Source organism: Pygocentrus nattereri, chromosome 9 (genome assembly GCF_015220715.1).
Source record: "Pygocentrus nattereri isolate fPygNat1 chromosome 9, fPygNat1.pri, whole genome shotgun sequence".
NCBI lineage: Eukaryota > Metazoa > Chordata > Actinopteri > Characiformes > Serrasalmidae > Pygocentrus > Pygocentrus nattereri.
The window spans coordinates 43,265,595-43,281,664 of record NC_051219.1 but is presented as its reverse complement, the minus strand read 5'-3'; the positions used below and the strand labels follow the sequence as shown (position 1 = coordinate 43,281,664).

At 43.3% G+C, this 16,070-nt stretch overlaps 1 protein-coding gene across 2 annotated transcripts in view; it reads right to left on the bottom strand.

The window, feature by feature from the left end:
* Positions 1-15,758, bottom strand: part of si:ch211-218g4.2 (rho GTPase-activating protein 39) — a 121,470-nt gene extending 105,712 nt beyond the window's left edge. The window contains exon 1 of one of the 2 annotated variants that reach the window (XM_037541292.1): positions 15,590-15,758. In XM_037541292.1, coding sequence (XP_037397189.1) covers positions 15,590-15,603 — 14 coding nt within the window. In that variant the 5' untranslated portion in view covers positions 15,604-15,758. The remainder of the gene's footprint in view (positions 1-15,589) is intronic. The other variant, XM_017700970.2, reaches the window with a different exon arrangement.
* Between the last annotated feature and the right edge of the window lie 312 nt (positions 15,759-16,070).

The window sequence follows — 16,070 nt, the reverse complement described above, 5'->3', positions numbered from 1 at the left end:
CGTCCTCAGCCACTAAATAACAGAAACTCAAGTGTTTCAAGCCAAGAAGCTGAGATTACAGTGGACGTCTCAATGACACACTCAACACGCTTGGCATTAACCACACACACCTCACCTCATTTGCTAGGTCAGAGTGACTGACCGTTTCCACAAACACACTAAAAGCCGATCGTTACGGCCGTTTATTTTCTTCTCTTTCCACGCAATTTACAGGGGACGAGGCATTTCCCCACAAATAGCTTTTTGGGCAGCTCTAACCTGGGACCAATTACAATTAAAGACATTAGCATACCAGTGTGAGTGTCTGTCCCGGCCACACGTCTGACCACAGACAAAGGCTTGGATTGTCATCTAGACTAAGCCACTAATTAGAGAGAGCAGAATGATCGGCCTTCTCAATGGGAAAGGACTCAAGATCCCTGCTCTGGAGGCCAAAGGGTAGTACTGAGGGCGAAAAGGTTCTAGATCATTGCCACTCTAAACTTGGCTCGATTCTAGATTGGGTGGGCTATGAAGACATTTAGTGGAAAGTGGTTAAGTTTGTTGTGGTCATGCTTCTTCGTGCTGAAATGCTGAAGGCTCTCCAAGCACAGACCACACAGAGGCAGAGACACAGCCGGCACTGTGCGGTTCCTGTTTTCCTACTCAAACACACCTGCTGAAAGGCCTGGGGTCTCCCTGCACGGAGGCCGAGAGCTACTGTTAAAGGGCAAATGTTAAGTGGATGGGATGGTTTAGTAAAACACACTGTAGGCTTACTTGGGTGGAAAAGGTGAGGTCTCTTAGAGAAATATTCATAAACAGGGTTTATTTTCTAACCTTAGAAGTTAGTGGTGCCCATGTGGTGTCAGTAAAAACACAGTGGCCCAGAGCAGCATCATAACGCAGGATTACTCTTTAGAAGAAAACACTGTGAGAATAGACCAAGTTTTACATTCACTATGCATTTATTTTCAGGAAATGTCATTGTGATTAATTAGCAGTTCTATTTATCATCATTATAGTCAGTTAAGTGATGGCAGAGTAATTCTTGTGCAACTGAATTCTTGGCATTCTTGTCCTTAAACCAACATCAACTACTGTTTAGACATGTGGAGTCTATAAAAAGCCTAATACGCTTTTGATTAGGCTTTAAAATGCTATAAGAAGTTGATTGCATAGGTCTGCAAACATGCAGGCCTTCGAGCTCTCGCTGGTTTTACTCATGGATGAAACAGCTATAATGAAACAACACCCTTGAGTTTCATGTCTCCATTTATTAAACATCATATTTTTTGTAAAACAATCCCAAAGCAGTATTTCAGTTTGCAGTGGGAAAAAAAACAAGAACGTATGACCAAGATATTCGGTGACGAAAGCCTACTACACTAGCACGACTCCACACTAGCACACGAGATGCTGCTCTTTCGGCACCAACCAGTTCAACTCTATCACACACTCCTAGGCTACGTTCACATTACCAGGTTGAAGTGGCACAAATCTGATGTTTCTGCTCTAATGTGACTCAGATCTGGTGTTTTCAGGGCTGTGTGGACACAAATCTGATCTTTTCAAATCCGACCTGAGCCACTTTCACATGTGGTCCTAGATCGGATACGTATCCGATTCGTGGCCATGTGACCTTAATGTGATGCTCAGACCGGGATTCATGTACTTTTTTCCACTGCGCGTGCGTCATCATTCAGCGTTACCATGGCAACAGCGCCGAAAAGACGTTAAAGCCTGTAAACGGTGGAAAAGCAGCTCATCTCACCTTTTTCTCCTTCGTCTGGCTCTAATAACGAAGCTGAGAGCTGATCAGAGTTAATGATCTTCTCAGCGAAGCTCGTTCTGATCGTTAGTTTGCGCTGATGATGCGGTGATTCAGTCACGTGACGTTACTGAGTAGGAGGAGCTCATGAGGGTCAGTTCAGGAGCCGGTTCATCACATTAATGACAGATTTGAGTCACTGACCTAAACGAGTCTGAACCGTCGAGTCAGAGAGATCGGATTAGTAATTAACTGTAAGGGCTTTCAGTGCTGATTATACTAGTAACTGAGTAATTTATCAACATAAACAAATAATAAAATTTGATTAATTTAATGAAAAAGATCTTTGAATAGTAAGTCAACTTAACAATAACATGTGTTTTACATTCAAGTTCAATGAACTCAATATTTTGAGACAACCAGGTTACTAACCTTTCCTAAGTTAAAACACTGAATCACTGTCTTACAGTGCAAGTCTGAGCATCTGTCTTACTGTAAGAGAGACCAGTGGGAGAATTTAATAAATCGCTGCTGTCGGAACAAAACCTCGCATCTCCAAAATTCTAACTTTACAGGAGAAGGAAAAAAACTGCTTTATTTTTAATGTAAGTCAATGGAATCAGACATATTTCTAAGCAATTTTGGGCCCATTAATCATTAAAGTGATATAAAGGACAAAATATATTTACATTATTTGGCTGACGCTCTTATCCAGAGCGACAATTTGATTATTCTTACACAGGTAGGCAAAGGCGGTGTTAGGAGTCTTGCCCAAGGTCTCTTATTGGTATAGTGTAGGGTGTTTGCCCAGGTGAGGATTGAACCCCAGTCTACAGCGTAGAAGGCAGAGATGTTACCCACTACACTAACCAACCACAGACAGACACAGACAGTCACTCACACACACCTAGGGGCAATGTAGCATGTCCAATTGGCCTGACTGCATGTCTTTGGACTGTGGGAACAAACTGGAGAATTGGGGAGGACCCTGGTCGCCCGGCCGGGGAATCGAACCCAGGCCCTCCTTGCTGAGAGGCGACAGCGCTACCCACCACGCCACCGTGCCACATTTTCAAATTACGTAAAAAAACGGAAACTGGAAAAAAATGGAGACACAAGGTTTTGTTCCATATGCAGGATCATTATGCAAATTGCCTTGTAATCACTGTGAAATCATGCGGAAGGTAAACTTGAACGAACACACACACACACATTTTCTAAGCCGGTCCATCGTAGGGCATAAACTTCAACAGACCACTTAAAAAAACGTAAAAAAACAGCGCCTCCATGCTCTAGACAGAGACCCACTGTCATCTCTTTCTTTTAATTGTCGTGCAAACTTGCATCTCTTCTGAGGTACAGACAGGCAGGAAGGAAGCGGCCCAGTCAGAGACTGGACAGTAGACCCCATGGTGGTTCGGCCGGATCCGTAAAGGCATCCAAGACTTACAGTTCCTTAGCAAGACAGAGGATGTCACTGGGGTCTCTTTAAGTGGTGGCGAAGGCTTGTAGTGGAACAAAGAACTGGCCAGTGTTTAACCCTGACCGCTTGAGGGGCCGGAAAACAGATAAGAGAAAAGAGAGAGTGCTGGAAAAGTCCAGGAATGTGTGTGTGTCAGCACAACAACCCAAGTGGCTGATTCAGCTTCAACTCTGGCCTTTCTTAAGATTTTATGTGCACCATGAGTGGCGTGACGAGTGTCGATGATCACTCAGTTAAACGATTCATGGACAATGATTGTTGTTACTGTCACTTCACTAGAAAATCAGAAGTGCAATACACGCAAGAACAATGAACACATCAAAGAACTGGCAATCATCTTCCATAAACCATCTCAGTAATCTCCACTGATAAAGTCTGTAGCGCACAAATTTACTCCCGCTCATTTGTTCTGGATTTACTGCTGATCTTTTTATTTTCCATCTTTAGTTTTGGTTACTGTCTCTCCATTTATTGTTCTTAGCATAGATTTCCATTCGTGGTGGAAATCTGAGGCGATACGTCTGCTCTTGTATTGAGAGACGAAGAGTCTCAGGATTAAATCAGCCACAGCTTCCTTACTACTCCACCCATTTACACCACATCTGTTTAGTTCTAATCCTCAGACTCAGATTAATCTGGGCTGCACGGACGGCTCTCGGCAGCTTTTACTACTTTAATAACTGATCGTGATCATTAGAAAGTATTCAGTCTGCACCTGATGGTAAAAGCCGAGTTTAGCGGGAGAAACACAAACACACACATCAGCAAATCCATCAGTGTGTGAATCACTTCTAATATTAATACACATTGAAATAAAATAAACCCCCCAAAACACAGAAAGAAGGACGGAGCTGAATTCGGCCTCCTATTCTCCAGCTTCTGGTTCCAGTTTTCCCTTTCTGGAGCCTGAAGCTGCTCCATTTAAGGTGGAACGGGAAAACTCGAACAAGAAGCTGGTAAATAAGACTCTGACTTCAGCTTCGTGTCAGAAGGTGCTGACGTTAATCTATTATGAATATCTACACGGATTAAGGAACGCTGGAACTTACCGAGCTGCACAGCTTTAACCATCACTGTAAATAAATAACTACTACATAAAGTTAAGACCCCCTGAATAGACTATTAAATAAAATAAGCTGAATATAAAACCAGAGGAGGAACAATCACAGCAACAGGTTCTCTGTTCATCACCAACCACACGACCACATCTACACACACACACACACCACACAGACAACACGCCTCACACTGACATGAGCGGGGATCACTGCGTTCCCTCCGTTATAGAATCCTATCCCACTTTCTGAGAGCAGTATTCCTGAAATAGTGGAATTTTGGACAGTGTGTTTCTCAAACTGCCGCTCTGTAATGGTACTGAATACTGACGTGCCTGGCTGGACCAAACGCAGCATCTAGGTATGTACGTCTATGGAAATTATGCACAACAATTATGCACAAATTATGTCTCAACAGAATGAATGTTGTGCTGGAATAATCATAATCAGATGCATCAATAGCTAGAGGCAGACTAGAGTCCTGCACGGAGAGCTGATGGTCAGACTGGGCTGTTTCAGATGGAAAGCACATGCTTCAAATAGAGACCTCACTGCTGCAAACCCCGCTCTCCTGAACTCTCTTCACTAGCACAGAAAAAGATTTACAACAATACCCAAAACATTTGAGCTGCAGGAGAAGAAATGCTGCGTGTTCAAAATACTTCACTGTTACTTTATCAGGAGTCGGACCTAGAGGCAGTCCACTGCAGCCAAAACCGCATACCAAACCAAATAGTAGAAAACATCTGAATATCAAAACCCAAAGTGTGTAAATTTGACTATTCAATCTTTAACAGAACCAGGAAGCCGTGGCTACCGAGGCAGCCTATCTACTCTGAGAAGATAAGAGGATATTCTTATTAACAGACCATACAGTCATATGCAAACGTTGGAACATGTCAAATTACACGTTGTGATGATTTTAGTTAATGCACCTGCACAGGACACAAATTTAATACAGCAAATTCTGCAAATGTAGTTTTTATAGAGTTTAACACAAAACCCAAAACATGCCATAACTTTTTTTTTTTTTTTTAGTTTGTTATTAAATTAAGCAACTGTGCATTAAAGTGTGCAGAAGTGTGTTGAGCAGGGGTGGCCAAACATTTGCATACAACTGCATGTTGACAGTAGACATTAAAACAGTGGTAAACAGCCATAAATGCATCAAAACGTATTTAAATGCATGTTTTTGTATGACAGACTGTTGCATTAGGGGGACTTTTCATAGTTCGTACGATGTTCATTATGAAAAATGGAAGGTCAGTCCAAAAAGTTCTACTATTGTGAATAACCATGCAGTATATGTAGTAGGGCTAAACCGATATGAGCATGGCATTCCAATGCCGATTTTCCGATATTTTTTGGCTACATATCTCCTGAAGTACATCAACGATTATAAAATGTAGAAATTGGGATTAAATCCACATCTTGGATTGGCATTCTGAAATATAACATCTATCTATCTACATGGTAACAAAGATGTCCAATAAATTACAATTAGGGCATTTGGCAGACGCTCTTATCCAGAGCAACTTGGAGTCTTGCCCAGGGACTCTTACTGGTATAGTGTAGGGTGGTTACCCAAGCGGGGGATTGAACCCCAGTGTACAACGTTAAAGCTGTAGGTGTTATCCACTACACCATCCCAACTGATACCCAACAAAACACAGATATTCAGCATCACTGACTCACATTCTGCTCTTCCAGAGTACCACAAATGTGTCACCAAATATCAGCTCGAAATATCGGTCAAACCTAAACATCATATTATAAAACATCCACGATGAACCCGAGGCTACTGGAGGAGATGCTGGACTGCAATGTTCCCATTGGCTTCTGCTGTATTGTGTGTGTCAAAGAGGTTTAGAAACGGTATGAAACCTGTAGTAGTAGACAAGTAGCAAACTGCTTGTCTAATGTCCTTCATAGGTCCCGTAAAATGGTTCCAGGTGGCTGATATTTTCCCTGTTAATCAGCTGCTCCTCCAGCTGTTTGAACGTACCCCAATTAATCATTTATTTTCTTTTCTCAGCTAATATTTTCCTGGTTCGGCCAAAAAATGAAACGTTTGATGACCGTGTTTGGGCGAGATATACCATAAAGATATTTAAATGGAAGGATCTAACAGAGCAGTGTGTGTGACAGTAATTCTGAGCGTTTAGAGGACCTGTTGGTGTGTGTGTGTGTGTGTGTGTGTGTGTGTCTTCTCCAGAAGTCGTGGATCAGCCTTAGGTCTTCTTAAATGCAACCAAGAATGTTTGGAGACACTGCCGGGTCCTCTAAGGGGATTAACCATTTCTATTCTAAGCAGACTGAGGAGGTTCCACAGGGTTTTACCTCAAAGCTATGAGAATCAGCGAGAGCAGGGGGAGGAGGACTCTTACTTTCACCCTCATTAAGTGGAGCTTTCGGAATTAGAGAAACTTAAAATGGCAAGCACGTGGATGGGGGCAGGAAGAGAGAGTAAGACAGGGAGTGAAAAAGCAAGAGAAAGAAAGGAAGAAAGGATCAAAGGTGCAGGAAAAGGGAAGGAGCTGGAACATGGCGACAGCTCCTGAGTTTACAAGACTGCATCGCTCATTGCATCCTTTCTGACCTCCCCCCCCCACCCTCACCCACGCCACACCACACCATACTCTCTCTTTATGGTGTGGTCTTTGCGAAGTCCCGTGCTCCTCAGATCTTCTGAAGAATGGAACATGTGGTACACATCCTGGGAATAAATGAGAAGCATGGACTACAGACTGGAATCTTCATTACTGGAGCGAGTCTCAAGCTAGTTCCGAGCTCTCTGAGGAGACCGTAGGCCAGGAGAACAGCCAGGAGCTGCTACGTTCGGCTGTGATCGTGCTATTAATTGAGATGGAATCTGATAGTGACAAGACCAACAAACCCCTTGGTTCAATGTGGAGAACCGCCAACGCTACTAACAGTGTCAACATCACGATAGGCCCGTTAAGCCTTGGGCCCGTCACTTCAGCCAGAAAGAGCACGACTGATTCACTTACACGTCCAGCTCGTGTGTCCAGTGATTAAAAAAATGTTCCTTTCACTGGGTTTCTGCCCATCACTCAGGCTCTAAATGTCATATGACAGCGGGTAACCCACACAAAACTGTTCCAACAGGCCACATCTTGCGGTTCCTCCACCGTGGAACTGAAACCCCACCTGACACTCCAGGCTAACAGACCAAGCCAATAAAAGCCTCATTCTAGCTTTCAGAGAGAAATATTGCATCTTTTTCCACACCAGCTCCACCTCATCCAGCAGAAGGGAACCACCTGAAAAGAATCGGCCGCAGCCATCGCTCAGAAAGCAGAGGGCGGCCCGAAACTCAATGTAGCGCGACAGGCTTAATGACCTTAATGGAGGCCGCGTCTGCCCATCTTAATGAGGAAAGTTTGAACAGGCCTCGGTAGTTAGAGCGCAGACCACTACTCCCAGACCCTAGCATACAGGGGAGGGAGAGAAAGAGAAAGGGGGGGGAGCGGAGGAGGCGCTCCAGGGCCGCCTGGCTCACTCACTTTCGTATCAGAGGACTGCTTTCAGACAGCCGCAGACATGCTCCTACTGCGCCTCTAATGATAGCCACTCCAGGCTGCAGCGCTTCGGAGTTAATGTTCAGTGGGCCAGAGGCAGATACACTCTACTAGCCTGAGGAGGCGTCTTTAAAGGGAGTGACTCAGGGAGAAGATATGGGGTTTTGATACTGTGCTGGTTGAAGTTTAATGTGAGGACAGTGTAGCGTGTACTTTTGCTTTTGATACACACACACACACACACACACACACACACACACACACACACACACACACACTGTGAGGCCTACAGCAGAGACAAAGCCTGAGTCACACAGAAGTTGTTTCCTTCGTCACCTGCAGAATGTTGTTCCTCAGTCATTTACACTTTAAATACTGCTGTGGTGGTTGGTGAGTGTAGTGGTTAACACCTTTGCCTTCAGTCTACACTGTAGACTGGGGTTCAATCCCCCACCTGGGTAAACACCCTACACTATACCAATAAGTGTCCTTGGGCAAGACTCCTAACACCACCTTGGCCTACCTGTGTAAAATGATCAAATTGTAAGTCGCTCTGGATAAGAGTGTCAGCCAAATGCCATAAATGTAAATGACCACTGAAGAACAAAGTATCAGAGAAACAGATGGACTACAGTCTGTAACTGTAGAACTACAAAGTGCAGCTATACAGTAAGTGGAGCTGATAAGATGGACAATGAGCGTAGAAACTGTGGTCAGAATGTTCTGCCTGATCGGTGAATGATAAACAGTATGCTTTTGTATACTGTGGATATCGCCAGCACTTAACTCTTGGCTGGTGTTGATGTGTTTGTTACTCAGTGGTCTGGTTGACCCACCACACTGCTGTTTTTTATATCAACACAGTAAAAAACACAAGTAAAAATTCCCGATGTTTAAAATATCACAAGTGTCCAGTGTAGGGTTCTCCTTTAGCAGCTGTAGCCAGTCAGCAGCCTGTCCATGTTGTCTACCCTCCCACACACTAACAGCAGGCCATGTAGGAGGAGAACAGAGTGAAGGACACAGCACCTCCTCACTTTTACTCCCCGTGGGTTCAGCCCAGCACCACATGTGTAATATAAATGGGGGGGGGGGGTTAACAGAGTGAAGACCCTGAAAACGGGTTATTTTATATGTTCTACACAGAAAATGAGCAAAGAAAAAAGAATCTGAGGCTGAAATAATAATAAATCATCATTTTCTTCTCAGGTTAACATTGAAAACGGGTCCCACAGACCTGAACATGACACAAGGGTTTCAGAACGCTGACCAAATGGAAGTTTAATTAAGAAGAGGGCATAATTAGTGCATAATTAGTTTGTGACGACTGTTGTTAAATGTAGCATTAGTAGTACATTGTGTCGGCGTGTCAGAATATCGTGAATATCCGTACAGTGACACCAGCTATCAGCCCAGTCTGGAAGTTGGCAGAAAACGCTAGGGTAGATAGTGGAGTGGAAAAAAGAGCGAATCTGATCCAATACTGTAACAAATCTATCCTGAAATAGCACAAATACACTGCGGGATGTGATGTTTGCTGTTTATTCCTTCCTGTGAGGTAGAAGTTGTTTGAGCAGGATAGTCTACTGTTACAGACCCATCTTAAGTGAAGTATTCCAATTAAAAAGAGGTCGTTATAAAGCGCAGTACTTTTTAGCGAACAAAACTATGGATTACCATCAGCCAATAGCGTGTCAATATCAGTATCAGCATAAAAAAAAACTGGAGGTCTTGGAATACATGTCAACATATGCAAAGTATATATGGAATCAGGGCATGATGCAATTTCATTGATTTAGGAATGTCTTGGAAATCTAACTGTATATTATAGTGCATATACTGTAGATTCAGAATAAATATTGACATGTGCATCACAACACCACCGTTTGGTTCCACAAAAATGATTAAAAATAAAAAATGAAAAAAAAAAAAAAAAACACACTACAGCACTACAGCTCATTGGTGTATAACACACACAGACAAACAGCTGTTGGTGGAGCTCAGAGTCCAAATCCTAAGCCGTGGCTTGCAAATGCACATGAACGAACGCACACGAATGGCCCAATGTGTCATTTGCATGTGAACAATGCTTCAGCTGCAGCGGAGACTTGGGCAACCAGAGGCTGCGCATCAACAACAGGGCTTTTCAACTCAAGCCTACAGTCAGCATAATCTACAGTCACCATACTGAGCACTCAATACACACACACACACACACACACACACACACACACACACACTGACACACACTCAGTTTGCTCACTGTGTGCAAACATTCACCACAGAACCCAGAAGTTGAACTGATTTTCATTTAGTACCAAAATAAAAAAAACAAACAAAACAACAACAGATCAAAATAAACTTTCTTAAACTCTTCTGAGGGTCCATCACGGTTATTTTGTTCCGAAAACCACTGTCAATGAGTATACGTCTGAGCGCATCCTACCAGAGCAAAGTGGGAAAGGATGGGGAGGGGCTTACACTATACACCCAATCAAACCAATCTTTTTTAGCTTACACATTTTATGGGGTGGGATTTCTGTGGCTTATTTTATTTCCCATGAATCTTGACCTTAAAATAGAAAATTGTACAAAACCTAAAAAAAAAAAAAAAAAAAACATCTACCAATGGAAATAACTACTTTTTCTTTTCCGATACTTACACTGAAACTTTCAGTAGCGGCTGATATCAATATCAATATCAATACCAGTTCAATACTGTATTTTTAAAAACTACTAAGCTTTGAAAAGCTTCTAAAACCTTTTTAAAAGGTTTCTAAAACCGGGGAAATTCCACCTCTGCATTTAACCCATCCGTGAAGTGAAACACCACATACACACGAGTGAACACACACACTAGGGGGCAGTGAGTACACTTGCCCAGAGCGGTGGGCAGCCCTATCCACGGCGCCCGGGGAGCAATTGGGGGTTAGGTGTCTTGCTCAAGGACACCTCAGTCATGGACTGTCGGCCCTGGGGATCAAACCGGCGACCTTCCGGTCACAGGGCCAGATCCCTAACCTCCAGCCCACAATTGCCTCCTGGCAGTTACAGGACTGCATCAGATTTATAATATCCAATCCTGGATGTTCTGCTGATAGCAGCCGAATACTGACATCCACAGGTCATCTCTAGCATCATTACACCTCTACTACGCATGCAGCCTCGACCATACTTGAGACATTTGCACACTAATTCACGGCAAGCCAGGGCTGGGCGATATAGCCAAAAATATCATCACGATAAAAAAATTTCATAATGGTCAATATTGATACATATCTTGATAAATGTCAAATCCTTATTTCTTTCAAGTTTGAAGGCTGATTTTTGCTCCTGGTGTATATCTATGAACAGAGCGCTGCTTCAAGTTAGCCAGCTGCTAAAAACAGCCAGCCTGGAGAGCTGGCATTCTCCCACACTCTAATGCCTCACGGCTTCCTCAGTTTACTTTCAGTTCAATCAGGGCTGTAAAACTTGCATGAACTACTTCTTTCTTTCACTTTTGTTGCTTGGGAATGCACTAATACTAAAATATGACTGAGCGCTGTAACAGTGCTGCAGTTGTGAGGAGCAGATGTGATTTAACGCTGCTAAAGCTCGTTAGGATGTTAGTACAGAGGCGAGTTCACTGTAGGACAGGACGGTTACGCCACTGACCTCGTCACTCAGACTCGGTCACAGGAGAACAGATCACCGGTCGCTCCTCTCAAACAGAGATATAAACCTCCGCATTTCAGACGTTGTTAAAGTGTATTCAGCCACTCATTTAACTCATTTTACTCGTCTAATCATGTCGTAGTACTGTCGCTATCCTTGCAGTAGAAAATGCCACTGGAGCTGTCGCTAGAACGTGTAGAGAATGCTCCATTACACCAAACATTTGTTGAACAATTCTTATATTTCTATCGAGGAAAGTTACATCGTGATAAACATCGTTATCGTTTGATCGCCCAGCCCTACTGCCAGCACTAGCACTGGACTGCACTGCTTCGAATCAATATGTATTCAACTGCATAGACTTTAAAGAGAGACAGAAGTTGCTGAGGTAACTGAATGAAACCCAGACAAACAAACGAACAAACAAGCAAAACTACATTTCAAAGGCCACCACACCAAATTAAACAACAGAGTCATGAAAGCACGTCATCATTACACGGCAGTGTTTACTCAGTCCGCTCAGGTACGGAGCAAAACAGATAACACAGCCACACCTTCTCCACACTCCGGGGATTCCACACAGGTCTCAGTGGAACAATCTAGAACGCTCTAGAACAGGACAAAGCTGGCAGGTAGCTGGACAGCAGGAAAGCACAGGGGGGAGAGGCCAGAGAGGAAAATAGCTGGATGTAGGTTTGGCGAGGACACACTCGAGTCCAAGGCCGATATAAGTGAACAGGGAATGCATTGCTATATCATCATGCGCACACACACCCTGCACTTACGCTGTTACAGCAGAGCCAAGTTTAGCTTGGAGTCACACACACACTGTTCTTTTTCCAGCCAATGGTCACTGGCCTAAATTTAACACCGAGTTATGGAGACCTCTCAGTGTTGTAGTTCAGCAATTTGTATGACAACTATTGACTACTAATGGAAACTTCTTGCTCTTCTGCCAAGACTGGAAACACTCTGCTGGTCTGGCTGGCGAACCAGAAGGCACATTTCAGTGTTTCTATTAGAAACGATATATGCTGCAGCACGTCTGGCATGCTGAACGTTTGTTTTTGGGTTCCCCACTTTTTTCAGCAGCGCCAAGCCAATTTGTAACTTCATCCATGAAGCTCCAGAAGAGGAAACTAGTAATTATGGCCCACCGCAGTCCGAAGAACCAACTCCACCATCTTCCAAGCCACTACAAAGGACAGCACAGAGTACTAGAGCAACACTGGGCTGACGCAGGCGAATCGAACGTAGCACATAGATTACAACCATGAGAAAGATCCATCTGCTCTCAGGGCCAACTGCAACAAATAACTTTATTTGCTTTTAGTGGAATATGGGCAGCGGTGGACGAAGTACACAAACCATGTGCTTGAGTTAAAGTCGAGACACCCAAGGTAAAATATTCCTCCAGTAAAAGTCGAAGTTCCTCCCTTTAGACCTCCACTGGAGTAAAAGTACTAAAGTATTTCCCTTCAAATGTACTTAAGTATAAAGTAAAAGTACTAAAAGAGGAATTCTGGCTCTGATCTGGTCCTGTTATCATTTTTATAACCAGACTGGCTTCATGAACTCATTTCAGGTGAAAGTCCTCCAGCGTCTCTCTTGGTAAACCAGTCTTTTAATAGAACGTCATTAATTAGTGACGCTGACGTCTATTAAAATGATCAGAAGCACAAAACACTGAAGGTAAACAGTTTCCATCAGGGAGAACCGAGTGGCTCTGAAATCACTTTTTACACACAAGCAAAGTTTCAGTTTCAGATTTATTTACAACTTAGTTCCAAGTTTAAGTTGAATAAAAACTGGCTTTAAACTCAGGATCACAGATGAGCTCCTTTACTATGTTGATCTGTAGGCGTCTGTTCATAAACATAAACCAGCCCAAACTCATTTACTATAAAATGAAATGGTGTTTGTAGAAATTCAGAAAAAAGCCGCGTCAGTCTCGACTGCATATGTGGACATATTTCTATATTGAGCTCTATTTACACAAAGTTAGGTTAGTTCATCATTTATGTTGAACAGACTCTCCCAAAGTTTTACGCTGCTGCGCTGACGTTGAACCGCGTGCTGCACTGGGTCGGTATGACCAACAGGTCAAAACCAGCTCTAAACAAAGTGACCGCTGGGCCCTGATTGGTGCTCTGGCTTTGCGCTTCCTTCGTTTTGACATGTTACGTTTTTATACACACAGAAACCAAAAGGAACGACAGATTTCTCAAAATGTAGGAGGAAAAAGTCGGATATTAGACTCTGAAATGTAGTGGAGTGAAAGGAAAAAGACGCCCAGAACGGAGAAACTTCAGTACAGATACACCAAAAATACTAAAGTACTGAAACTAATTACATTTACATCAATGTTAGTCTTGAATCTCTCTCTGCCGTTTCGTTAGCTGCTAGATAGGTGAGATTGTTGTCTGCGTTGCTATGTGAGCAACAGTCTGCACACCGGCCTTTAGAGTTAAAGGGTGAATTAGCAGCTCTTAACTTCAGAGTTTAGGACCATTTACTGTTAAACTGTTGAACGATCAGCAGAGCTTTATTTTACCGTAAAGGAGGATTATTTTATTACTACCTACTAATCTAATTCTACTGTGGAGCCACAACAGGGCAGTTAAAGGGGTTCCTTTTTGTCTTGGGGGGGCCTTGGAGCAATGACTATGGTCAACCGAGTGCCAACAAACCAAAACAATATGCAAATAACGAAGGCAGGTCGGTTTCAAACCAAGTTCTTAAACGTGTTTTACAACGTTACTGCATTTTTTCCTAAAATCCTTCAAAAGCACCATCTAAAAAGTAAAATAACAATCGAACAAAGTTACACACATTTGATCTTTCCTCAGATAAGAGGTTGAAGTTAGGGCAACTTTAACCAGTTGTGCTCTAAAGACTACACGGAGGCCAAACATCAACAAAACAAGAAAGCAGCCAACGCAGATTATACCTTCAGTTAATACTATTAACTATTATTACTAATCATTAGAACCATATGGCATGGTGAATATTTTAAGAGTGTAACCAGCAGGGCTTGCCGGGCCTCCCTCGTTAGGAAAGGTCATGAGGTGGCATTACAAAATGATAAATAAAACATGGTTCCCCTCCATCCTGGCGACTTCATTAGCTCTGCCACCTGGAACACCAAGCGCACATATGTTTAGCAGCATGTCCAGATCAGACATGCTCCTTTAGACCTGCTGCCCGCTCCTATAATCCAGCCCGACACACACTGCCCAGGGGCTGCTGTGGACCTACATGGGTCTCCGTAAGGCACTCGGTCCTGAAACAGCAGAGTCAATCAGGGATAATGGAAGTTAGGGGTGGGCGATATGACGATAATTCATCGTTATTGTGATGAATTGCGTCGTAATGCCTTTTTCAGAGCGTATAGTGGATGTTGGCAGTACTTAAGGAAACTATGTTGACTAATTAAGTCATAATTAGGTCTGTTTAACTGGACATATTGCAGGTTCTCATCACTGCAGATGTATTATTATTATTATTATTATTATTATAATTATAATAGCACTTTTATATGTGGCACAATGTTTTTTTTCTGTTACAACTTACATACATCTCAGAAAAAAAACATATCGTGATATATATCGTGAAGTACCGTGATATTTTCCTCATATCGCCCACCCCTGATTGAGGTAACCCCAAAATGTATGTGTATCTCATTTTTTCCAAAAATATGCATTTTGTTTTGTACTCTAAACTCTTCAAATACCTACTTAAACTTGATTTCTCGCTTTAAGTGCAGTCTGTAACTTCCACCGACGAGCTGTCCGGTAGTTTTGCTGTAATATCGACCAGCTTTGAGTGAATTAAACAGCCGTGTATCTTTCACAACACAGTCAAATAGTCCGTTAATAATCGTTAATAAACCATTAAACTCTGGCTGCCGTGGCTGTTTTAAACCGGACCAGGTCTAAACTCCAGCCTGGCGAGCAGCCACTGAAACCGACACTATGGTCGGTTCCAAAACACGCCACAGCGCCAGAGACGCGAGCAAACACCGCCACGAAAGTCCAGCAACGCCGCCTTACAGTATCGCCCCTCCGCTCCGGGAAATCCGCCCAGGTAAAGCGCGTCTTACCTTCGCTCGGCCATTTCCTCACATTGTCCGAAAAAGAGCCGAAGTGAAAGAAGTGGAGTGAGAAGTTTTGGAGTCTGTCGCGGCGTTAGAGCTTCAGCGAGAGCTTCCAGCGAGGACTCCGGAGCGAGTGAGTGAGTCCCGGCCAAACCAGTCCGTGAGTGAGGGGGTTTTCCCCCCGCCCTCTCTGCTCCCTCAGCTCCGGCCTGAAGCTGCTCCGCGGTCGGTAATCGGATCTGGAGTTCCGCGGGGTGGCGCGGCCTGCTGCGGTACAGTGGCGGCATCTGCTGGTGAACACGTGAAACAGCGGGGCGGCGCTGCTCTACACGGGGTTTATTTTTTATTTTTATCATTTATTTTTTTAATGGAAGTCATAAGCAGTTATGGATTAGCATCTTGAGATAACACAATAAATAACTTGTTATTTCAATATGTTTATTATCTTGAGGTAACAAGATAAATGACTTGTTATCTCAAAACAACT